The sequence below is a fragment of the Triplophysa rosa genome, linkage group LG9 (assembly GCF_024868665.1).
Source record: "Triplophysa rosa linkage group LG9, Trosa_1v2, whole genome shotgun sequence".
Taxonomy (NCBI): domain Eukaryota; kingdom Metazoa; phylum Chordata; class Actinopteri; order Cypriniformes; family Nemacheilidae; genus Triplophysa; species Triplophysa rosa.
The window spans coordinates 18,497,796-18,524,114 of NC_079898.1; the positions used below are offsets into that span (position 1 = coordinate 18,497,796).

The following is a 26,319-nucleotide window of genomic DNA, read 5'->3' on the forward strand; positions in this document are numbered from 1 at the left end:
AGGAAGTTAGTTTCACGTTTTACACACATGAAGAAGTTAGATTGAAAAGCCTAATGAGTAAATCCTCACTACCAAGGAGCCGATGGAGGTCTTTGGGTAATTATGTGACTGTTTTATTTTTTTATTTAGTCATCTTGCTTGGACAGATGTGTTCATACTGTCTGAATGCACAGTAGTAGTTAGTCTGAACCACAATGAAAAGTTTTCTGATATATTCATATAATAGTATAATAAAAAAAGTTTAATAGTATAATACGTTTTCTGATATGATATGATTTTCGCATATTAGCCGCCCAAGAAATACTCTTAGCTGCTTATTTACAGCATATTTACCTGTTCGATTATTATTTAATATTACATGTCTAATAATTCTTTAACACTTTACAATAAAGGTTCATTTGTCAACATTATTTAATTACATGAACTAACAATGAACATAATCTCTACAACATTTAATAATCTTTATTGATCTCAAAATGTAATAAAATATGTATAAAATAAAACACGAATTAGTGCACAATAGTTAGTGAACAATTTTTATAAACTAACATGAAGAAACAATTAAAAAATGCTGTTAAAACATGTTGTTAATAAGGGATAATGTACAGGCAGCCGGTTGTTATCGCAGAAATAAGCCCCGACAGTGTATCACACTGAAGGGGGCTTTATTTCGCGATAACAGCCAGCTGCTTGTACATTATCCCGCTTATTACACAGCTACTTGCCACATGAGAAATAAACTGGATTTCACATGAAATGTGAATTTGAAATATTTTACTAGCTCATTTTTACCGAATGCAGACCTTTCACAAGGAAAAGCCATTTACCTTCGGTTTTACGGTAAGAACGATGTTCAAATGTCACGAACAGGCAATTTGGATTAATCATTTCAAATATAATGTCATATACAGTATGTTATTAAAAGACGTTTATATTTAATTTGCGGGTAAAAAATGGACAAAATGATTTGCTGTATCCGGGTTACCGTGCGTTATTAGTTTTGAGCAGTTGTTATCTTGGAATAACGAACCTGGAAATGTCGCGACTGGCCAATCAGAATCAAGCATTCCAACGAGCCATGTAATAACACTATTTAATTATATGAACTAACAATGAACATAACTTCTACAACATTTAATAATCTTTTTTGATCTCAAAATGTAATAAATATTTATAAAATAAAACATTAGTCAGTGCCTAATAGTTAGTGATCAATTTTAAAGTAACATGAAGAAACAATAGAAAATGCTGTAAAAACATGTTTACTAATGTTAATGAATGATATCCTATTGTAAAGTGTTACCAATATTTCATTTTATACCAATATTTTATAGAGCTGTTTTAAGTACATCGTGTTTTTGTTAAACATTCTGTTTGTGACCGATGTAGATGTCAATTGTTGCTAAAAACCGTTCAAACAACATCTCTTTTTCATTTCTTAAAGGGACAGTTCGCCCAAAAATTGATATTCTGTCTTCATGTACTCACCCTCTTATCATTTCAAACCTGTATGACTTTCTTTCTACTACTGAACACAAAAGAAGATATTTTGAAGAATGTTGGTAACCATACAACGGCGGTACCCATTGACTTGCATTGGTTTTGTGTCCATACAATAGAAGTGAATGGGTACCGCTATTGTTCAATTACCAGCATTCTTCAACAAATCATCTTTTGTGTTCTACAGAAGAACGAAAGTCACACAGGTTTGAAATGACAAGAGGGTGAGTAAATGATGACAGAATAAACATTTTGGGGTGAACTATCACTTTAACAAATCTCTATGTCTAGTAAAGGACAACGCATTTTGTTACTTTTAACTCAAATTGTGTTGTTGTCCCATTTTTTATTAACATTAACTCACAATCAACACAAAATGACATAATGTGTTAAAACAGCATAACACTAAAATGTCTTATCATTTAACACATCCTTTTTGTGAGTGTAGGATTTAAAAAAAAAAACTGGCATTATGAATTCAATCAGATAATAATAAATGCATGATGATGAATGACAAGCATGTTATATTTCGGAAAATAACTTGAGGATAAAGGCAGAACAGAGCGAGCAAGAGAGAGATGCATATGCACACAAGCACATGTAGATACATTTACCAGACTAAAGAGCCAATTAGGTGGGGGGACAGAGGGGGGCATAAGACCTTCTGTTTCTGCTTCGCTGAATTATTGAGAGTAATCATTCAGGCCTTTAATGGCTGGCCCAGAGTGGAATTAATTTGGGTGGGGTGGGATAAATAATGCATTGTGGGTAAGGGTGGATCTGAGCGCGTGCGAGAGGTCTCTCTTCCAGCTGCCTCTGCATGATAATGGTGGGAGGGGCCCCGGGAAGCCTGCTGCTCGGTGCAGTGGGCCAGTGGGACATGAAAGAGAGAGAGAGAGATAGTGAGAGAGTGAGGGAGGGAGAGAGGGAGGGAGATGCTGTCCAGAGCAGGCGGAAGAGGTGCAACAGGGCGAGGCTCAGGGAGAGAGTAAAGATCCCAACATGTGGATGGAGGACAGTGTTATTCAGTCATGAACACCATGCTAAGCCCCAAGATAAGGCAGACGAGGAGAGGTAAGCACTTTAATTCTTTCTGCAGATTTTTTACTCGCAGCATCCATCGGCCTCTCCCATCATCTTCTGTTAGTTCAGCTGCACCTACCGGCTTTCAGTCAGCCGGGAGTGCTGGATGATGGGATGCTGTGGACAGTGTACCTCCCAGCCTCCGTGGCGGTGATCCAACACTGGGCGGTTGCTTAGTAACTTGTTTCAGCTTGATTAGTGGTTAATGAGTGTAGGTGGTCTGTGTGTCACGGATCACACGCTCTTTAAACAGGAAGTAAAGATTCAGTGCTGTCCGGAGCTGATGGGATACAGGAGAACATTGATGCACACTGATCTTTTCTCGTGGTGTGATTTTTTTTTTTACACATATACACATATTTGATGCAGACTGACTTTAGGTGTGGTCATTGATTTGTCTGTACAGTATGTGAACTGCGCTTATGTTCTATTCTTGGTCCATGATGAATTGTAGTTTCGACACTTAGAATCAAGGGACTTACGGGTAATAAATCATTACGGCTAATGTCAAATATTGTTCCACCTGCATGTGGAAAAAGACTTGACAATAGCTTGCACATGAATCTACTGTACTATTGAGGGGTATAGAGTTTACTGTACATTTAGAATCTATATGAATATATGCACAAAGTAGCTTTTATTCTTTCATAATTTATTCATTCAAAACCTGTATAGCTTTTTCTTTTGTAGAACATATTTTGAGAAATGTCTCGGTGGTTTTGTCCATATAATGGAGGTCAATGGGGTCCAATGTTGTTAGGATACCAACATTCTTTTTAAAATATCTTCTTTTGTGTTCTGCAGAAGAAAGAAAGTCATACATGTTTGTAATGACATGAGGGTGAACAAATGACTATGAATTTTCATTTTTAGGTGAACTATTTAAGAATGTATGCATTACGTGGTTGTTTTAAATATGTCCCATCTGAATGCACAATGGAGGCTCATCAGCTTCAGCAGCCATACCGTCTTGTTGTAAAAAGCTATTTGCAGATTGATTTTTGTCCTGCTGTGCAACATAAAGCCAACAAGAGCATTTGAAGAGCACTGTCTGTCTGCTGCTCGCTGCATTTGTCACCCCGCATATGGATCGTGGCACTTTTGATGGGGGTTTTAAGTTCACAGTGCTTTTAGACACTATTGCACATAAAATAGCACGTTAGGATCTGAGACCCCGCTGGGTGTAATTTGCAGGCTCCTGGGCAACAGATATGTTTCATTGTCAGATCACGATAGACATGTCCCTGTCCTTTTTGTATTATTAACTGGAAGTTGAACACAGTTTTGTGTGTTTCTATAAATTGTCCTTTTTTTCATTTTACACTTATACTTTATCATGTGCAATGCATACTTGTTGATGTACTACACATTATTGACAGAACATTGAAAAATCCCATTTGCCTTTATTTAAAAAAATGCATGGGTTTTGATTTTATGTTATAATCCGCAAAATGGTGTGGATTCAAGTGCTTGGTGTAATGACCAGGATCATTGACTTCTTTTAGCAAAAATGAGCAATCCAAACCAACCAAAAGCTGCACAAGATTCATTATAATTCTGTTTATCATGTCATAGTCAAGGTGTCCTCATAAAACGATGACATGCTCTGTATCAAACCATTAATCTGATTCTCTTTATTACAAGGCTATTTTAAGTAGCCTGATTGTTACAGGCTTAGATTAATAGTTGATATTAATTTTTAATCCTTTCTGATATGTTCACATTCAACAGCAGAGCTCAGAGAGGATCTCAGAGAGGACCAAATATGCGTCTATCATTCTAAAATAAGTTTTGATAAAATATTCATGGGTCTGGTGATGTGATATTAAATTAATAGCTGCTTAATCATTGTATATCCTTATATTTAGTCTGGTATTGTTTTTTGCTTTCTGTAAATTTTGATAGAATAGAAATGTGTTACTTTACCTTCATCAAGCCAAATTCATATTTGCTGGAAATATAATGAAAAATGTTAATATAGGTGGTATTATAAGGTAAAAGTACTGTACAGGTAAAATAATATTTCTTCGCATCCGGATTGTCATTGGTGCAAAAACACGGTCAAATTCTGATGCTGCACCCCCTACACCCCTCCTGCAACCTGCATGCTGGTTGGTTTATGGCTAATAAGGAGAAACATTATTCTCTGTGTCCCTAGAGACACCGTGTTCAAATGACTGAGGCCTTCTCTTCCCATCTGTACACTCTCACTCTCCCCATGAGGCTTTGAGGTGCACATTAACACTGATGAGGCTTCCATTACTTACAGTGATTGAACCAGAGTGCCAGTGTGTGCAGCTCTTACACTGATATAGATGGAGCACAATAGCTCAGCCATTCCTGTCATGCAGTTCTTTTGACACTTTTAGAAAATGCATATATTGTAAAATATATGTAAATAAAGAGCTTGAGTTAGAGGTTGTAAATTATAGCTCACATCAGGGTGTCAACTTTATGCTGATGTATTTTTTTCAACCATCTTTTTTCAAATAAATTGCCCCTTTTGCACAGGAAAAATTCAATCTCAAAGCAAATAACATTAAATTACAAAAATTGTACCTCTGTTCCCTTAATTGTGATATCTTAAAAAACGAACGTTTTAATCTTCAGATTTTTTTTGCATCATCACATCGGCTTTCTCACTATAGTTTCACATTTTTCACATTTATGTTACATAAAAGAACGCACAAATAATATAAATTTTCATATTTACAACGGACTAACATTGATCATATGAAAGTTCTCACTCTCAAGAATATCACTGTATATTTCACAGATCAGCCACTTTCGAGTAGCATAATAATTGTCAATATTGTCAAAGCGTTAACATTTACAGGTTTTTTTTTGTAAAATCACGAGACTTTTTCATCAATTTACTCCAATGTATGTGGGTAGAGCACTCTTTTAAATTTGGGTCTAAAATATGCACCAGAAGAGGTTAATGTTCTATTCTGTATATTAAAATGTGTATTATAAGCACATAAAATGCACTACAGAATACAACTGATGTGGCAATTATAGATGGAGGCTTGAGAAACATCAGACGTGACTTGGCAAATTAGATCAGTGGGACTAGAGAGATGGAGAGAGAGGGGTGTTGAAAAAGTCCATTTCAGAGTGAAATCCAGAGAAATACTGATCAAATCAATACTAGGGAATGCTGGGAGTGCACGCTCATGTTTACGGCTCTCCTGCTGCTCTCAGCAGACTGGAAATATAGGATTGATTTTTCCCTTCCGGCCCACAGCGCAGCTGCTTGTGACACTGGGCTACAGTATGCATGAGACATACCTCTCCAACAGCTGCCTTGTCTGATCCACTTTGCTGTGGTTTGTGGTTGTCCCTGGCCAAAGTGGGAGAATTTCAATTCAAAGCTTTGCCAAAATAAATTGCCTTTGCATTATTACAATGCCATAGCTAAAGAGCCTGCATAAAGTGTGCATGCTGCATCTTGCCTTCTGCTGCGGTGGGGAAATTGCTAGTGTTACCGAACACATCAAGTCTAGGCATTTTATTTACAAATATACATGTCCAAACTAGTGGAGAAGGGTGAAAATGTGTAAGGCATGTAATTTTAAATGGTCTCTGAACACAAATGCACGGGTTTATGTTTACGTTTCCAGCTAGGTCTAAGAGCATGGTCATGGGGGAGCTCTCCCGTGCCCCCAGCAGGCCGTCATCCCCTAGCCTCCAGGAGAGAGCGCTGAAAGCCGGCTGGCTTAAAAAACAACGCAGCATCATGAAGAACTGGCAACTGCGCTGGTTCGTGCTCAGAACAGACCATCTGTACTTTTACAAAGATGAAGAAGAAACCAAACCACAGGTACAGTGTAAACTTGGAATGGGGAATAGACAAGGACAGAAAAAAAGCAGAATATTTATACAGAAAAATAGGAGACCACTCTTTTCTGAATTTACTATGTATAGGTACCTGTTTAAGTTATTTCATTCTGTCTAGTATAGGGGCAATATTTCTCCAAAATTCCAAATGAAAATATTCACTGGCAGCTGTAAAATTAAAAATTTGACCATATTTTACAAATAGACTGTAAAAAAAATCCATTTAAAAAAACTGAAAATTTCCGGCTGCTGGGGCGCTAGAAATATACTGCAAAAAAACGTTTTTCCTTTTCTTGTTAATTTGCTGTATTTTTCTGTAATTTGACGGTGTTTGACTGTGTTTCAAAAATATGATTATTTAATAAAATTACAGTTTTTTGGACATTATACACATGAAAAATCTGTACAAAAAAACTAACTGTAAATTTCTTTACAGTGATGTTTTTAGCTGTATTTATTTGCAGAAAATTGAAACCGGACAAATTGGTCAAAATAGCAAAACAGATGTGCAGTTTTTGCATATCTTGAATACTGCAAAGAACACAAGTTCATATTCATGTTTAAACAACACAATACTTATTTGTATTTTAGGATCAGTTCAAATATAAATATATGATGGAATAAGTCAGATTTTTTCCCAAACTTTCATGCGTTTTTGACTATGACTTTATATAATCCCTGAGGTTTGTTTCTGTTAAAATTGGCTGTTGAAAGTTGTCTCTTATTTTTTTTCCATAACTGTATACTGCAAAACTGATCCGTCCAAAAATAGAAGAAAAAATCCCGAAGGACCTTGACCTTTTATCTCAAGTATGATCAATGTCTCTACCTCTGAAAAATCTATATGTTATTCCTCTTAGTGATAAAAGCAATGACAGCGAGGTAACTAATGACTTCAGAAGTTCACCCCTAAACCCAAAAAACAGACCACCAGTGCTCAACCTGTATCAGTGGAAGGGTCATCGCTGTGCGGATGTACAGTATGTGGTATTTACTGTCTCCATTACACCAGGATGACATCAGCATGCTGTTAGCCTGATAGTCTAATCTGGCAACAGCCTGCCCTGCGTCTTGGCTGTAGGTCAAAGCATTTAGCAGATACAGAGCAGATGACCTACGACCCCCGCGCTGCTATAATGCGGCATGACTTTCCTCAGGGTGCGGGCAACCCCGGCACATCCATCCTTCCACTCTTATTGTACTCCTGTAAACTCTGCTCTTTCTCTGCCCCACCTCTATCCCATCTTAATTCAATCTGAGCTGCAGAAATGTGCTCGGCTTGCACTCCATAAGCATCTCCCCTTATCAATGCATACCCTATGAAATTGAATTTAGCTGAAGCTGAATAGCAGAGAGGATTTTTTGTTCACAGATGAGATTCTGCAGCATTGCTGTGTCAATGCTGGGGCGGTGAAGTAAAGGATAAGCTAAAAGAGTCCAGTGCATAATTTATGATTTGACAGTGGTTGGGTCTAATTGTGCATGACTCAGCATTGCTGAATACAGCGTAAAATAGGGCCATGCACAGCAGAGAACTATAATTTCACACTGTCTTATCTGTCCCAAAGTGAGCTCCCTGGTGCTGATCACTAGCACTAATCAATTATCAAATTACAATATCTTAAAGTAACTCAGTGTGATATTTTGACATTTTTTTTCAAACATTTTTTGTGGTGCATACAAGTGACAATATTCAAAATTTACTGAACCTAGTGAACCTTTAAATAGGTCAATGCTAAGAATATATTTGGCATAATTAAAGTCATAATTCAAATCTCATCATTTACTCACCCTCTTGTCATTTCAAACCTGTTTGACTTTCTTTCTTCTGCAGAACACAAAAGAAGATATTTTGAAGAATGTTGGCTGCACCCAATGGGTTTTACATTTTACATGTGTTTAAGGAATGAAAAAAACAACAAAATATTAAAACATTATATATGTTTACAGGTGACCTGTTGGCAGCTCACGCAATAAGATTAAACAGATATAAAATGTAAAGAAAAAATCTACAGTACATATGATTATTTTTTGTATCACAGTATATCGTGCCATGATATACTGTTACACCCCGACTGTACAATAACAGTTTTTTCCCTAATAATTAAAAAGTTTTAAAAACCACACGCATGACCTTGAAGGCTCCCACCATCTGTTTAAATTCTACATCCCCTTCTTTTTCTCCTCCAGGGATGTATCCCACTGCAGGGCAGTCAAGTCAATGAGCTGACAGCCAATCCTGAAGAAACAGGGCGACATCTCTTTGAGATTGTTCCAGGTAAGAGATAATAGCTGAATTGTCTGCTTTCTGATCGCATCAATATAGGTTTGTGCTATCAGTGCATAATCTCAGCATGTTATATATACAGTATATATACATACTGTATATATCATCTTCACTGTTGTGCTTTACTTGTCATTCAAGAAGGAAGATTTGGTGAAAATAAGCAAATAACTGCTCTAGGCCAGAGCCTGCATATTAATACTAATGAAATACTGGTTCCTCAGTACTCAAGTCTATCACTAGAGGGCATGTGCTGTCCTCTGAGAGAAAACATAAAGGTTAGTTGTGACTGTGCGAAGAGTAAAATTCAATAATGTGATGGGTGCTTACCATCTGCAAGCGGATCCAACACTTAAGACTACAATCTGGTATACAAGAAATATTATATTCTATCTTAAAATCTTCTGTTGAAGCACACAAGGTGCTTACTGGGAATTCACAAATTATGAGTGCATGGTGTCATTAAAGTAGTTCACTCAAAAATGAAACTTCTGTCATGAATTACTCACCCGCATTATAAAACAGTAAGAAAGAGATGGTTCTTTAAAGAACCTTTGACTGAATGGTTCTTTGTGGAACCAAAAATGGTTCTTCTATGGCTTCGCTGTGAAGAACCTTTTAAGCACCCTTTTTTAAAGAGTGTAGTCAAAGCCATATGCAGTTATCATCTCTGGCACTCTTTTGAAACGATGCTTTAGATATGGCTAGCGATAGTAAAATGACATGCTTTCCTTTTTTTTTTTTTTTACAAAAGTTTACAAGAATGTTTAATTTAGATGCCTAGCAACATTCAGGCTCACCTCCCTCTTTGTCGTAAAATAACTGATGAGGGAATTCTTGCATTTACAACAAGTAAATATCACAAGCTGCTGCTACGGCAATCAGAGCAGAACCTAAAAGTTCAAGCTAAAGACACGTGGATCCACTTGGCATCCAGGGTCAAGGTGTCTGTATTCTTTTCTTAAGAACTAAACCTTTAGACATACTCTCCAAAGACTGTGGAAGCTAGTTCTTTGTTTTATGCCTTGACACCTCCATGCTTAACTAATGTCATGTTAAAACTCGCAATCCAACAGATAAGGAAATCTCAATTGTTTCTCCACTAAAAGTGACACCATGTGATTTTCTAGTAGTCTTGTCATATACAGCATCAAATGAATCCTGCTCGTCACAAGTCACGATCATTTCACGTCAGTCACCCAAACAATGGCTCCATTTATGTCCGCTCTTGACACAATAACACGACCGGAGACTTGAGTGGAGTTGCACGGCGGAGGTCTGATTTGAGCATGTCCTTACAGCTGACAGCACGCTGGAGAAGCCGAAGCATACTTTGTAGAGGCAGCAGTATGGTACATTAAAAGCTCTGATCTAAAGCCTTCTGGCAGTCTGCAATAAAACGCACGTATCACACAAACATACACACACAAGATCATTGTGCATGTGGTCTCCAAAAATGTCTTCAAAGAGGGAACGGTTTAATTAATAAGCTGCTAGATTTAATAGGGGGAAAGATCCAGGCAACATGCAGAGGTTTGTGCATCAGGCAGAGATTTTAAACCACCCCTCCACATGAAGTCACATCAACCCCCAACTACACACGCACACACACGCACACACACATTGATTAGCTGGGTCTGTTTGTGTTTGGGGGATGTTTGCAGTGTTTGGCAAAGATGAGCACTGTGGTGGTGGCGGCGCTCATGAGGGTGAGCGAGGGCGAGTCTGATAGACCAAGGGGGCGGAGAAGAAAGAAAGAAGGTTGAAAACAGGAGCTCAACGACTTCTTTTTTGAATGAATGAATGAAGCAGGCAGAGAAGTTGTTTTTCGGGTTTGTGGCTGTGATGGTACTGTTGGGTTCTTTGCGTTCTCTCTCTCTTTCTCTCCTCACTTTCACATTTCCTTTATTTCTCTCTCTCTCTCTCTCTTACATGCAAACTTTCTTTGTCCTGTTTATCTGTTTGCCTCTATATTTTCTCTCCGTTTTGCTCTCTCAACTGCCTTCAAATGCTGCCGACACACAACTGTGTTGCATATTCACCTTCCAGGAGGGCCAGAGATGTAACTAGCATGGCACAGCTGTAGAACTGCCCTCTTTGGCTCCCGTGTGCCAACATGGGGCTCAGTTGCTGCAAGTTGCAGGAGCACAGATCTGTTCGTGCTAAGGGTAAGAACACACTTTCCAAATAGTGTTGGTATAAAAGCGGTCGATATAAGAGATTTGTGTGAGGAGTGATGTTTCGTTTTCATGTAAATGTATTTTGGATCCATGCGGCTGATGTTTGTGAGGGGTGTAACATCTGGAGTGTCAAAAGCATGAAACTGGGAAGCTGTGGCTTTATGAGCCGTATATTTTTGGAATGGGCTGCGAGGAGCGAGGTAGACTTGCATGAATATAAGGTCCTGTAATTTTGTCAGAGTTATGCTGAAGGTGTTCACTGCTGTAGACACATTGCTTAAAGGGACAGTTCACCCAAAAATGAAAATTCTGTCATGGTTTACATACCCTCAAGTTGTTCCAAACCTCTATACATTTATTTGTTCTGCTGAACACAAATAAAAATATTTGGAAGAATGTTTATTACCAAACAGTTCTCTATTGGCTACCATAGAAGGAAAAATGGTACTATGGTCGTCAATGGTGCCCCAGAACTATTTGGTTTCACACATTCTTCAAAATATCTTCTTTTGTGTTAAACAGAATAGTGAAATATATACAACTTTAAAACAACGCAAGGATCAGTAAATGATGACAGAATGTTCATTTTTGGGTGAACTATCCCTTTAAAGTTAAAACAAAAAGCATTGCTTACTTTCTGGTTGTCAGTCGTAAATAGAATGTCTTAGTTACTTGTACAACGTTTTCCCAAAAATATCCGATGATTACATTTATAATCACAAACACAATTTGCGAGGTCCTTTTAAAGTAAATGTTAAGCCACGTGTGTTTCTCTTAGCATTAGGACCAGCACTTTGGTTGATATATTGAAGCACTTTGATATTAGGCTCTTTAATACAGTGTCTATTCTCTGTGATATTAAAGTGAGTGGACTATGACACACAGGAAGAGCTAATGGTTGTCAGATGATAGAAAAGCTATTGAGGGTCAGTTGATTTTATGTGGGTTGGACTCATGGGGTATCATCGGGAAATAGAGGCCCACCACAGGCCACCTTCTGTCTGCTGGCTCACGGAACTAAACCAGTGGGGCTGGATTTACTAATAGCAGATGTTTGCAGAATATTGATTTAGAGATTATGGCCCGGTTTCACAGACACGGTTTAGTTTAAGACAGGAATATGCCTTGGTTGAATTAAGATATTTATGTCGCTTTTATAAAAATACCTTAGAAGAATACATTACTGGTGAACATCTTGTGACAAAACAATGGCACTGATATATTTTAATATATTTTGGGGCAAGTTACATTCAGTTTAGACAGGTCTCACATTCATTTTAGTCTGGGACTAGCCTTAAGCCTGGTCTGTGAAACCGGGCCTTAGAGTTTTAGCTAAAGTGCAAAATGTCTCTACTAGAACTCAATTGACATGCATTGTGTTAAGCAAGTGCTTTACTAGATTTGACCAAATTGAATGATCTGGTAATCATTGAATATAATTCAATAATGTCTGATTAATGCTATAATGAAAGGTTTTACATAATAAATATAGAATACACTGTATATAATATAAAGCACATTGTTCTGCATTCAGATTGGCTGTCGTGAACACATTAAGGTGCAGGCGTTTGCCAGGCAGAAAGGCAAGTGTGTCTGCAAAATTCTGGATCATTGTCTTCATCTGAAAGCCTGAGGGCCTGTCGTGCTGGATGTCCTCCCAAACCACACACTGTACCTTCGCTTTTCTCTCTGCATCCAACAGAAATCTGCTGATATATTCAAACGATAATAAGTACAGTGTTTATAAGATATCAAATAGGAGATTTATTATAAAAATGCAACAAAATGAACATTTTAGTGTTAAATGTTAATGATTCAAATACTCTGTGTTATACATTTTTATTGGTGCATTGGTGAGAAATGTCTGGTCATACCAGAGCAAGACTTCTTCAAGAGCAGACTCCAAAGCACTCGCATTATCTTCAACAATGCATCATGTATTAAAGGGTGGGCTGCGAAGCATGACATTGTTTGGGTCTTACCATCAGAGGAATGTTAAACATGCACATCAATGTTCAGTCCGTCCTGTTATAAATAGTTCATAGCCACGACCTTCCCGTGGAAATATGCTGAATGTCATAGTAAAATCATTGTGTTTAGTGGAGATATGCGTGTTGGGAGAATGTTGATCTGTTGGGTGGTTTAGCTCAGCTCTAGGCAACAGATAAAGGGTAGCAAGGCCATCTGAATCTCTGGGAATTCCAAACTGGAAGACATGAGAGCGTATTGTGAATATGGAGAGATTCTTTTTTGACCTTCACTTTGGCCTTGTAGGAGTTGAAAATAATAAAATGCCAGGCACCTGCTGATCCCCAGAGTCTTAGGGGAAGTGAGCATGAACCAAAATCTGAGGGCTGATCAATTTACACTAGAAGCACATACTGTACGCATCACTTGTTAAATAGGTGGCAGTTCTCTTTTAGTGCTACAGTAATAGTCTACTGTACTGGTGCCAGTGATGTGTTTGAACAAAGCAAGCATGATGTAATTCTTTAGCGATTCATGCAAGTAAGTGCAAACTCAGCATTTCCAGTAATGTTTATACTGTACATAAAACAGAATATTGCGTTATTTTATCTGCAAATGCTAAAGAAAGATGAAATGACTTGAATAGGTTCGCACTTCTAAAAGAAAAGTATGTCACGTTATTGATGATTGCTTTTACAAATGAAAGACAGGTCATCTGCCGTGCACAAAAATGGAGGCAATTCATCATCCACCCTCACTTTACTTCAGTCATGCAGACAGAGTCAAAGCTCCTGTGGGAGATCTGTGTGTGCCATGTTACCCAGACACTAGATACCTGACAATACCCGGTTTATTCTGGCCCCTGGGGCTACCAGACTCCAGACAGATAATGGAACCATCCATCCACAAAAACTAGGCTAAACAGAACTTATGCTGAAGATATTTCAGGGAGGTGGAGAGGGAGGACTGTTTGAGGAGGAAAGGAAAATGGGTAATGGTTTCATAATGTTAGGAATTTAATGTTAGCATACTGTTTTTAATCTCTGTATAAACATTACAATAGCCTACCAGACGGATAAAAGATGCTCACATCATGACATATGCCAGTGTAATGCTACCTTTCAGTTGAGTTATGACGTTTCGGAGTTGACTTGTATTTTTTGTCTTTATGGTAAATATCTGGTATGAAGGATGATGTCATACACGACCTGCTCAGGCCATATTAGATTTTACAGTTACTTTGGCGCCATCTAGTGGTTTGTTAACTAGAGTGGCTTTATATTCCGTGACAATCATATTTTGGAGTTTGCAAAACAAGAGCATGCAGTATATGCAAATTTGACACATGGTAATTATTAAAAACACACTTTTATTAAAAAATGATTTTAAATAATTATTTGTTAAAATATGCAGAAATGTGGGGCAATGTTATCTTCCGGTTTGGGCTTGGTTATAATTGAACAATTTATTTTATACAAATATTAATTTATCTTAATATTTGAATGTATATCTATTGTATTAAATGACATTAAAACTACTCAACAGTTATTTTGTATTTTTGTTGTTGCCGCTATAGAAACCTTAGTTTTTTATTGAAGTACATTTTTTAAATGTTTGTAACAATATCTATAAAGCCAAAATGAGCAGCAATTGACCGTGTTTTATAGCAGTATGTGCTCATAAAGATCCCCCATAAAGACATAAAATAAGTAACAAGTCAATTTGAATGTGAACTGGGGTGTAATAAAGTAATCATAGTTGAACAGAGTGGTTCGTTTGCTGATATTATTCATAAACATGCCCATGCATGTTTTAGCATTATTTATTGGCAGCCATAATAGGTCATGATAGGTCATAACATTATCTGCAGTAGCAATAAAAATGGATAGAATACAATTATTCATGTTTTGGCATTTGTTTGTCATTTAAAGCATCAGGGAACTCACTGACATGATGTCATCGTTGACATTATTTATTCTTTTTCTTCCTCCATAGGCAGCACAGGAGAGAAGGACAGATCGGCTCTCAGCCATGAGGCATTCCTGCTCATGGCAAACTCTCAGAATGACATGGATGATTGGGTCAAAGCCATCAGACGTGTCATTTGGGCTCCCTTCGGAGGAGGTACTCTGTTTACCTGAAACTCATACATAGGCTTCTCTATGCATACTCGCTTGATTTCCTTTGTGGATAAAATCGAACTCATCGAGCAAGCATGTGTCTGGATTTCTAGTCACATTGTTTGGGTTGAGCAATCTATATCTGGCACACAGAGCTAAAAGATATATGCTGATTGACAGAAATGTTTGTAGATAATCCAGGCACACTAAAATAACAATAGCATTCGCAGTATTTAGATGAGTTCTTAAAACAGGTCTTTAGCTAACATGAATTATTTTAGGTGTATGAATAAAAGCAGAGGTTTATTAAGCATTTAAGTGACACTGTGTTTTCAGAATGGACAGAATGCCTAGACTCAACACAAATAGGATTCTTTAATATCACCTACATAAAAAAATCACCTAACAAACCCACCTTGTATTTGTAACTCAATCCTGTCATTGTGTTTCTGGGTGTTTGAGCTCTATGTTTTACATTTGATCTGTTTCTCAGTATGTCTGCTGTGTTGCTTCTGTTGCTGTAGGTATCTTCGGCCAGCACCTGGAGGATACAGTACAATTTGAGAGGAAGTTTGGACCCCGGCTGGCCCCGCTGCTGGTGGAGCAGTGTGTGGACTTCATAAGAGAACAGGGACTGAAGGAGGAGGGTCTGTTTAGGATGCCGGGACAAGCCAATCTTGTCAAGGAACTCCAGGATGCATTTGACTGTGGGGATAAACCTCTGTTTGACAGGTACGAAAAGATTAAAGCTTTGTGAGGTCTCAATGAAAGTTCACAAAACAGTGTAAGTTCATCTCTGCAGTGTTTGTAAGTCCAGCAATCTGTGTCGGGAAGTATTGGTTTAAATAGGTGCTGTTTGATGCTGGTCAAGCTGGTATACCCCCAGAGCCATGCAGTTCACATTCATTCGAAAACATTTCATCGGTGTGTGTGTGATCTCTTGCAGTAACACCGATGTCCATACGGTGGCGTCCCTCTTGAAGCTCTACCTCAGGGAGCTGCCCGAGCCAGTGATCCCTTTTAATAAATACGAGGACTTTCTAACCTGCGCACAACTTCTAATTAAAGATGAAGAAGTGGTGAGTCTGCTGATGTTCTTTCAATGAGGGGTGATGTACATTTTTATAATATAGTTTACAAAAGATAAAAAGGTTACTGCACTATTTAAAAGCGATAGTTCACCCCAAAATAATAATTCTGTCATCATTTATTCATGCTAATGTCATTCAAAACCTGTATATGACTCTTTATTTTGTGGAACACAAAAGAAGATATTTTGAAAAATGTGGTTTTGTGTTCATACAATGGAAGTCAATGGGGAACAATGTTGTTTGGTTATCAACATTGTTCAAAATATCTTCTTTCATGTTCTGCAGAAAAAAGTTCTGGAATAACCTGAGGGTGCGTAAATGATGGAAGAATTTGTTTTTGGATGAACTGTCCCTTTAAGAAAAAGCTTGCTTCTGGATTTCTAATGTGTTGCATTGCATGTGTGTCTTCTAAAGGGACTCAATGAGCTTGTGAAGCAGGTGAACACACTTCCTCAGGCTAATTATAATTTATTAAAGTACATTTGCAAGTAAGTGAATAAACAGTATCCAAATAATCTTTATGTTTTGTAATCTTCCGTATGCTTTTAAAATCTGAAATGAATAATGAATGTCTATTTACTGTGGTTTAGGTTTTTAGATGAGGTGCAGTCCCACTCAGCTGAGAACAAGATGAGTGTTCAGAATCTTGCAACAGTTTTTGGACCAAATATCCTTCGACCCAAGGTGGAGGATCCCGTATCAATGATGGAAGGTGAATACAAGGGCTTAGTTTCACAAGTGATGTTTGATGATGCTCGTTCCTCATAAAGGATTTCCTCACATATGATAAATAAGACGCTTATTTTTTAAAGTACATAGAATTTGATAGAAATTTGTAAATAATTGTATCTCTTGTCAGGAACTTCTCAGGTCCAGCAACTGATGACAGTGTTAATCAGCGAACATGAGCGGCTGTACGCGGGGACGGTGGGAGACGTGTCCTCAGAGCAGACAGGAAGTTGTCCGCGGGGCCAGCGCAACATGGCACAGTGGATCTCTGAGGACGAGATCCTCAGCCGCTCACCCTCAAGCCAGACATCCAAAACGGCCGAGAGCGTGTGTGGCAGTGCCACATCTTTGGATGTTACTGTTGGTGCCCTCAACACTGCCAAGATGACACCTCAGGGAAAATCTGGATTGACAGTCAGCCCCAGTAAGCAGGCAAAGTCCCTCCCCTCCTGGAAATACTCCTTCAAGGGTGGAGGCACACGCGCCCAGACGGCGAAAATGGGGGGCTCGTCGGTGGACGTATCCAGCCTGCCCAATGCTGGTAACTGGTTGATGAACGGGCTTTCCTCTCTGCGGAGCCACCGGAGAACGTCTTCAGGAGAACGTATGGGGAAGGAATCGACCCTCTCACACCGACTGTCCACCTACGACAATGTGACCTCTTCCAGTCTCAGTGTACCCAGTGTGGCCAGCACGCCCTGGTCCACATCCTCCTGTGAGATTTTAGTGGCCGACTCGGTGAGCAGTGACCCCTCAGGCCTGAGCTCTGTGAAGGCCGAGTGGTCGGTTGGAGGGTCTGTCCAAGGACAGGGTGAACAGAGGAGTTCAGAGGTCACAGATAGCAGTGAAGCGTTGGAGATGTGTGTGAGCAGTGCGGGCTGCAGCGAGAACGGAAACGCAGAAGGTACGGTGAACGTCACAGGAGAGACTGACAACAGAATGATAGCACTTAAAAGTGTGACCACAGAGCTGAAGGATGAGCTGAAGAAACAGAAGATCAGCTATGAATTACGAATACGAAAGTAGGTTTAAAAGCAACAGTAAAACCACATTGTACAGTATAAATAATACATTTCTGTTGAGTAAATATAGTTTACTTTAAGATGCCAGTTCAAAGAGAACATTTTTGCTTAAACAAGAATAAATCAGTATTCAAATCTATACATCATAATTTTAACCCTTGTGTGGTGTTTATGTTTTCATTACGCAGATAGCACAGGTACGTCTATGTCTGCTGGAGATCTGGAAAACGTCTACTGTGTAAAAACATCCAATTAAACGTCTTAGGAAAAAACTGTTTTACATTCTAAATCATAAACATTTTACAGACATAACGATGACAGGAAACGTCTCGGAGACTTATTGCAAACACTGAAAAAATACATCTTGCAGATGTGAATGCAAACATCAAATAGACGTCTCTGAGATGTAAGTGTGTAGGTCTAGTGGACCCACATAAACATAATATAATATCGAATTGCTTAATTTTTAAGTAAACATTGAAAATATTTACAAACACTACACACGGGTTAAAAGTGAAGCTTTTTTATGTTGCAGTTTGTAACTTTGTCTCTAAATCGCATCTTAAAAAAACTTTCACCTGTCTTAGTTTAAAGAAAATTAAAACTTGCCTGTTAATTTAGGATGGGTAATTTTTGGTGAGTTATACCCCCTTAAGCAGCTTGAAAGCAATTTTTCACCAATAAGCCCATATTAATTATCTGAGCTTTTTTTTAATATATAGTCAAGTTCTTTTGCATTTCTTGTATATTTTGACTTAATTTATCATGTTAATAATATAATAAATTCTTCTAAGGCTAGAGGAGTCGAGTGCAGCTCTGCGTAACCACATGGAGAGACTGGAGGAGGAGTTGGACCAAGAGAAGATAAAGAATCGCATGTTGGAAATTAAACTCCGCAACTCTGAGCGGGCTCGCGTAGACGCGGAGAACCGAAACCGCTTGCTTCAGAACGAGATGGAGGAGTTCTTCTCCACTTTAGGAGATCTTACCTTGGGAACAAGGACGAGCAAAAACTGACTGCTTGAACATAGAGAATCTGTGTTTGTTGTAGATAGAATTTTGAAATCTCTCTGCTCGTGCATCACGAGTATTCAGAGGTCATTTTGTGCCGTTTTGTTACGGCGACTCGATCAGCTGTTATCGTGTGTAGCAGTTTCACTTTTCCCTCTGCCGTCTTCGGTCTACATTATAACGAAATATTTCATCTGAACATTCTGTTACTACACAATATTCACCGTAAATCTGCTCTTATCAGGAGGGTGAGTAAATGAGAGAATTGTCATTTTTGTGTGAACTTTTCCTTTAATGTGCGGTTCATGTACTTGCCGTTTTTACAATAATAATCGAACATTCACAGATAAAACCAAAGCATGATTTTTCTGACCTGTCTGTTTTTGCCTTTCACAATGACAGGTCATTCCAATAGCACTGAATATCCTGTTAATGCATGGTATAAGAAATCCTGCTGAACTGTCTCTTGATAACACTCTCACACAATCTCTTTTTATTTAATAGGCTACATCTATACCATGTAATAGTCACCATACAGTCTGCATCCTATCACACTGTGCCTGACACTACAGACATAACTGCAAGTCATTGGCTCATTTATTAATCTTTACAGAGCAAATCCCTTTATTGTAGGTAAAAAGTGCACTATAGAATAAAATCTTTTTGAATGAAAGGTGACATCCAAACTGTACAACTCCATTGTATGATGGCAAAACCTCTGAAAGTCTTTTAAATCAACTTTCTCAAATGGAAAAAGAAAAGATTTCAGCTGCAAGATCGCCAAGTCTTATTTATTGAAGCTTATTAAAATAAACCTAGAACTATTTCTCAGGTGGTGTTTTCTAAACACTCAACAAATGAGTGTCTTATGTTGTAGATGATGAAACCAAGGCTGACGTATACTTGAATGTTACTAGTTTTAGTAGTTTTTTTAAGAATGCATATGATAATTTTTTCCTGTTGAATGATTCCTGTATGCAGAAAGTGCCAAAGTAGAGATCTTCAGAAAGTGGGTATTGACATCTCAAATGAAGACTGACTAGCAGTAATGTAATAAAATTCATGATTGCTATCGAAACTGTGCAATGTTCTGTTTATGATGAAAATAATGATCTTTAAAAATCATGATATTGGTTAACCCTAACAATTGAATTATAGGAATATGTTGAAAAAAAGCAGCAAAATTTCCACTGACAAACAAATTATGACACAATAGCCAAACCCATTTCCAACTGTTTATTTCTATTTTTCCAGTTGTTATGATGTTATGATGTTAACAGTTGAATTCCAGTCAAATCTAATGAGATGGTCATCGACTAAACCTAATATAAAAACAACTGCGTCAGTTTGTGAAGGCTAATAAACCCCCCCCCCAGCACCATGATCTTATAACTCATGTACAGTGATTTGGACTCAAGAATCAAATGCTAAGCAGGTCATGCAAGATTTTGCCCACACATGTCTCTACACTTTATAATTCGATCATCTTTTTCTGGAAAAAGCAAAATATGGACAGAATAACGTTTTCACATAGTCGAGTCTGAAATAAAATGGTTCATTTTCAGCTATATAATAAATCAGCTGGAACAAGAAAAAAGGTCTAGTGGCAACAAGAAACTCAGTTTGAGGTGTGCATAAACGCGCACAATCATACAAATTCTCACAGATTCTCTTTTAAAAACTATACAGACACTTAAATATTCCCAACATATCAGCCGACAACCACATCTTCTGAATAAATAAATAAAACTAAAATAATATTACAGTAATACAACGTGGGCTTCATGGTGTCAGCGTGAGGTAGTTCAGACTCGACTCTGAAATGGACATTAAAATGTATCAGGTTGAGAAACATCCGCTCTTTTTGCAGGTGCAGTAACTCCCAGACAAATATGTAGGTCTCAATGTCATTGACACGGTTAAGAGCACTTCAACAAAATATAAAGTAATAGCAAAATACCCCTGTGCACAGGTAAATAAAAGGGCCAGACCCCACGTGTCAATAACACTCAGGTTCCCATGTTCTAGTCCAAAACGTCAGGCCTTTTCAACATTCTTAACCATTCACATTCAAAAGCCCAACACCACTGATATATCTTCATCTTTTATCAAACATTGAGTGAGCTCTGCAGTATTTCAAATCACAAGTCACAATGCACACACAAACTGTAGGTCAATCCCCAATACAACAGTGACGTTCATGTATAGCACATTGTGTGCCATTAAACTGGAAAAGAAACCAAGAACTATCTGGAATACACTATTTTCAAATGTAGCTCACTCTACTGTTTTACAAAAATCAGTAGCTTAAATGACTAATGGAATATGCTAGCAATGAACCTGTGTTCAGACCAAAGATTGTTTTCGAAGAGAAAATTGTTCTATTAGCTTTAACAATTTATGACCCAAACATCACAGAAAAAACCTGCTCACCTTATCTGTTCGGGGTACGAAGAGAAAAATGCCAAATGGAATATTGCTATCACTATGTAGTATTTTTGCTCAGTGTTTGTTCTGTATGCAGATTTTGAAGGGGTAAAGTGAAATAATGAAGGAAAAATGTGCTGATCTCCTGGATAACAATTAGAACAAGAAACAGACACATACAAGTCCACACATTTCACAGTCCACCAGAAAATTAGCCAGCAGCAAAACTATGCAAAATAAATCAACGCACATATAAAAATATTTTCGACTGTCATTAATATCCAAATTAAAATGTAAATAAAATGTGCTATGCACAATGATGATAACACTGACCCACAAAAAGCCACCTCGAGCAAGTTGTACTCACATAACTGTAATATTCTGACAGCAGTCGTGTGCAATATGTCCAATTTAAACTTCATTCAAAGGATTTTGCAGATGTCTCAGAAAATAACCAAAATGACTAGGAAGAAACTAAATTGTAAAATAAATTAATTTGAGAAAATATATTCACAATTTATTCTTACAGATTACCTTCCTAAATCACTCTACGACCACATGACAAAATACTCTAGCTGTAGCTTATAAAAAGAAAAGATTTGTTAAGGAGCTCTGAATATCTCAGTAAAGCCAGTTAGGGGCTTTGCTGCTAAAGAGATAAAATTGTGTAATAATTTACAGCATCTAGAACAGAACTCAAAAAGCCACATCCAACCCGAGAATTAGACAGGCCTAAATCTGATACCATGCCACACAGAGTGAAACTCCAGGTGAAGGTGATAGTCATCTGCAGCAGCTCAGAGGTCCTGCCGAAGCCTCCAGGCTGCTGTCTGTGTCCGAAGTCACGGTGGGCTCTGTGGACATGGACGAGATATCATTGATGGAGGAAGAGGAGGAGGGCTGGGGTGAGCCGTTGGTCACTGCTGCACCTGTGCTATGTGAAACACAACGTTCAGTAAGATTACATTACGTGTAACTGCATGTGAGATGGGAGCACAGTTTAAGCAGTTTAAATCATGATCTCTATAGCAGAGAAATCTATAAAGGAACAGTTCACCCAAAAAGGAAAATTCTGTCATTTACTCTGTATAAATTTCTTTATTCTGATGAACGCAAAAGAAGATATTTTGAAGAATGAAGGAAAGCAAACAGTTCTGGGGCACTTTTGACTACTTTTGTAATTTTTCCTACTCTGGTTGTCAATGGTGGCCAAGAACTGTTTGGTTACAAGCATTCTTCCAAATATCTTTCTCTGTGTTCATCAGAACTTGAGGGTGAGTAAACGATGAGAGACTTTTTTTTTTCAAAAAATATTTTTGACGCATTTCCGAGTGAAATGGAATTTCTAATGAGAAAAATAGTGGATGTATAAAAACAGCCGTTGCATTTTGAAATGGAACCAACAGCAGACTAACAGTTGAAGGGGAGGAGTTAACGGATGCTCCGCCCAAGCCGTCTAACATACCTCATTTAAGATGGATAGTCATTACAGGAAGGAAGTGCATTTTCAGATTTTAACTAAAGATTATGAGGGCACAAGAATTTAAAAAAGAGAATGACCCACATTGATAAACTATTTACAATAAACACTGCAATATTTCATGAAAAAATAGGCATTGTAATTTTTTATTTCACTGGGACTTTAATGTTTGTTTAAAACAAACAATTATATAATAAAAATAATTTTGGGGCAAGAACACTCTTAAAAACTGTTGTTTCCTTTTTAATGCAATGTCAGCTTCTATGGCTATGTTCATGGCGAGAGACGTGTTTAATAATAAAAGGTGTTTAATATGCATTTTCTCTGAAAAATGTAAGACTGCATTTGGATTAACTTGATTGAAAACTTTTTCATAAGAATCAACAGAATAAAAAAGTTCCTCACAGGTGTTAAAATGTTATTTAACACATCCTTTTTGACAGTGTATATCAAACTATGTTGAAAACTGTCTCTTTTTCTTAGCCTTGTTCGCAACAGTAAGTACTCATAATAATGATTTATAAGTTAAACTGTCAGGTGCAATTTTGTGGAAAATGTCATCATTTGACTTCAAACCAAATAAAGATATGTACATAAAGTAAACTGCAATTTTTTTTCAAACAGAGATGTCAATATAGAGACAACAGTTATGGATTACATCTTTAAAATCCCAACCTCTGCCAGCGAATTAAGTGAAATCATCTGTATCAGACCGACAGAAACTTCTTTAACTAACCTAGAGGGGAGGGCTGACCTCGAATGACACCATTCTTCAGCCGTTCTTCCCATTCCACCACTTCTTTATAGATCAGCTCTGATGAAGACAAAACCAAAAATAATTGCATAAGAATGAGAAACGGCTTCACAGCAGTGAACTACAGGTCAACTCATACTTTTGTCTTTTTTATGTTTTTTATGTCTAACTACTGTCAAGCTAAACATATTTGAACAAAAATGAGCTAACTACATTTCAACAAAATGAAAAAAGCTCACACCACTGAAAATTGTAGCTTTGCTACTTATAGTTACTCACTAACATTGGATTGATGGATTAAAACCCATCATGGAAACTGGCAAGAGTTAAGTTGAACGGCACATTCCCCCTCAATGAGTTGAAAGAAATATCAATCGTTCTAATTTAAGCAACTGCCGTCAGACGTTTAAACATGCCGAGAGGCCCTATTAACGCTATTCAATCAGGTGACAAGCAGGCAAGATTTCGACTGCGTGTTTGTTCTCCATCCCTGGCACTTTCCTTTGCATCAAGTTTCATTCAGTGAACTTTGTGGCGAAGTGAACGAACCTTTCCATTCATCCACCGTGTGCTCTCTCTCATCCAGCTGTTTGTCTAAGACCAGAGGAGGCGGCTGCAGAGAAACATCATCGCATATAACTATACTCAAATGAACAGTGGTTGTGTTGAATATGTTTTTCAGACAGACAGTGTAAAATTAAATTGACCAGTGACTTAACCTGACCATAACTTTTGGAAAAGCTTCCTGAAGTACAAACGCTCAAGAAAGCATTTCTGTCTGCCAACGCATGAGCTTACCGCTTCCACTTCAGTTGGGTCTTACCACACGTTAATATAGGGGTGCTGAAGAGCTTCTTCTACAGAGATCCGTTTAGATGTGTCTATCACCAGCATTTTAGACAGCAAATCCCGCGCCTGGCTCGCTACAACACAAATCACACCCGGCATGAGTATAATAGTGCTTTGTTGTTCTCAAGTAAGCCTGAAATGTAACCTCAACCTCAGTTAATTATTCAGGCTCTTTCACTGGAAATGCACTGGAATTGTAAATTATAGTTTTTCTTTTGTCCTGTAACTCTGCAAATATATTTCTGTGTAATTGTGTGAATACAGCATCTACAAAAAGTATTTATACATAGAAGTTTCACATAAAAGTGCATTACACACCTGCACATTTGAGTACAAAAACAAATTCAAAAGCGTTGTACCTTTCAGTTTGTTGTTTTCTGAATCAGCAGGGAACAGAACGTCTGGGAACAGCTTTTCAAAGCTGTATCCAGTGTACCGTGGCCTGTTCTCCACGTACGTCCGGACGGACTGGTTGAGTTTCAACATGAAGTCCTGGGTCGGCGTTCCGAGCTGCTCTATGACTTTGTTCCACTGATCAATATCTTCAAGCATTGAAGGGTTAAGAAAAATGTCTAAAAATGTCCTAAACACTGAAATAAAACCCGTCACGGCGTAACACTGGAAATAATGTAACAACGAAATGATGACAAAGGAATGGATGGCAAACAAACCAAAAAGGCACATGTAAGGATACGATCTGTACCTGGAAACAACACATTACCTCTGACCATTTCAGCCATGATACAGCCAACAGACCACACATCCACTGAAAAATGAAATGAAAGTGAAATTAGCATGCAAACAGAGAGACGGAATGATAAACCAAAGACAAAATGAAGCAGAAATCACAGGGTACGTAAGTGATGAGCGTCATGCAGAATCTGACATGTTTGGCAGGGAACGTCAGACGTGTGCGCTTTCAGAAATGTGTGAGATGAAAGAAAGCCGTCGCTGAAGATGAAGCACGGATGTAACACAAATACTCATCTCTACACTAAGATCTATGTATAAACCGGAAACATGACCATTTACGCTCGTGTTGTGACTCATCTAACTGATTTTGATGCAATGAAATCTATTTCGAGTAAGATGAAGCATGGGAAATAAATAGCTCTTATAATTTATAACGTAAAATATTCTTTTTTTATATAATTAAAGAGACGAGTATTGACGACTGATGTCTAAATTCAAATGCAGGGCTTGTGGGATGGTTTACTACACGACATGTTTTAAACACCATCAAGCCACCTCAACATATTTGTATGACTACAAAACGCCCTAATTCACAAAGATAAGCTCATGTGCTAACTTTAAAAATAAAAAGCCGATTTTTGATTCTTATCATAATTGAAGAGCAAAACACAACATCTAAAATGACTGGAAAAATGTCGCAACAAATAGGACCACCTAGGATTCGACCAGGTCCCAGTATAAACAACCAAAAACACCCCTTCCGTAAAGTTTCCTAAAACATAACCGAACAATGTTTGATGAACACACACAGCATGGATGACAAGTCCACAACATTCATACGGTTTAAAGGCATACTGAGAATCCAGTACATTTTTTGTGGCCAATTGGCCATAAAATGCTGCACGTCCCTTCTCTGTGAACAAAATGATGTCATTCAAAATGACAACAAATCATCCGTGGGTCCGACTCAAGGATACAGTCTCTCCCAGGAAAAAGGATTTTGTGACGGACCATTTCTGCCAAAATGCAGCCCACAGACCAAATGTCCACTAAGCGCGTGCAGTAGAGAAAAAGAGAGAAAATGGTTAAGCAGGAAGCCAGGGGGTGTTAGTATTTTTATAGGATTGCATAAGCACTTCATCACGGTTTGGGCTGAAAATAAATCAATGACCACATCAAGTCAGGGGTAACTCATCAGAAAGGAAACAAGATTTACATTACATCAAAACAAAAGTTAGTACGGAAACCACAAAGCTGTTATTATAAGGAAAGCATCACAAAAAGCGAT

The 26,319-nt window shown here is 37.9% G+C and overlaps 2 protein-coding genes across 7 annotated transcripts in view; one reads left to right on the forward strand and one right to left on the reverse strand.

Moving 5' to 3' along the window:
* Positions 1-21,459, forward strand: arhgap22 (Rho GTPase activating protein 22). Of its 6 annotated transcripts, none has more exons than XM_057341315.1 (10): positions 1-96; positions 6,207-6,406; positions 8,614-8,701; positions 14,851-14,979; positions 15,500-15,707; positions 15,922-16,054; positions 16,481-16,554; positions 16,657-16,778; positions 16,926-17,817; positions 18,612-21,459. In XM_057341315.1, the coding sequence occupies exons 1-10, from the start codon at positions 54-56 to the stop codon at positions 18,832-18,834; spliced, it is 2,112 nt and encodes a 703-aa protein (XP_057197298.1). In that variant the 5' UTR covers positions 1-53; the 3' UTR covers positions 18,835-21,459. The 6 variants fall into 6 exon arrangements, with proteins under 6 accessions (XP_057197298.1, XP_057197302.1, XP_057197297.1 ...); XM_057341314.1 differs by lacking the exon at positions 1-96 and adding an exon at positions 2,437-2,574; XM_057341319.1 differs by lacking the exon at positions 6,207-6,406 and having other exon boundaries at positions 6-96.
* mapk8a (mitogen-activated protein kinase 8a) overlaps positions 20,051-26,319 on the reverse strand; it is a 12,149-nt gene continuing 5,880 nt past the window's right edge. Inside the window, 6 exon segments of the mRNA XM_057341320.1 lie at positions 20,051-22,184; positions 23,472-23,549; positions 24,039-24,102; positions 24,288-24,412; positions 24,698-24,880; positions 25,033-25,104. Coding sequence (XP_057197303.1) covers positions 22,039-22,184; positions 23,472-23,549; positions 24,039-24,102; positions 24,288-24,412; positions 24,698-24,880; positions 25,033-25,104 — 668 coding nt within the window. The 3' untranslated portion in view covers positions 20,051-22,038.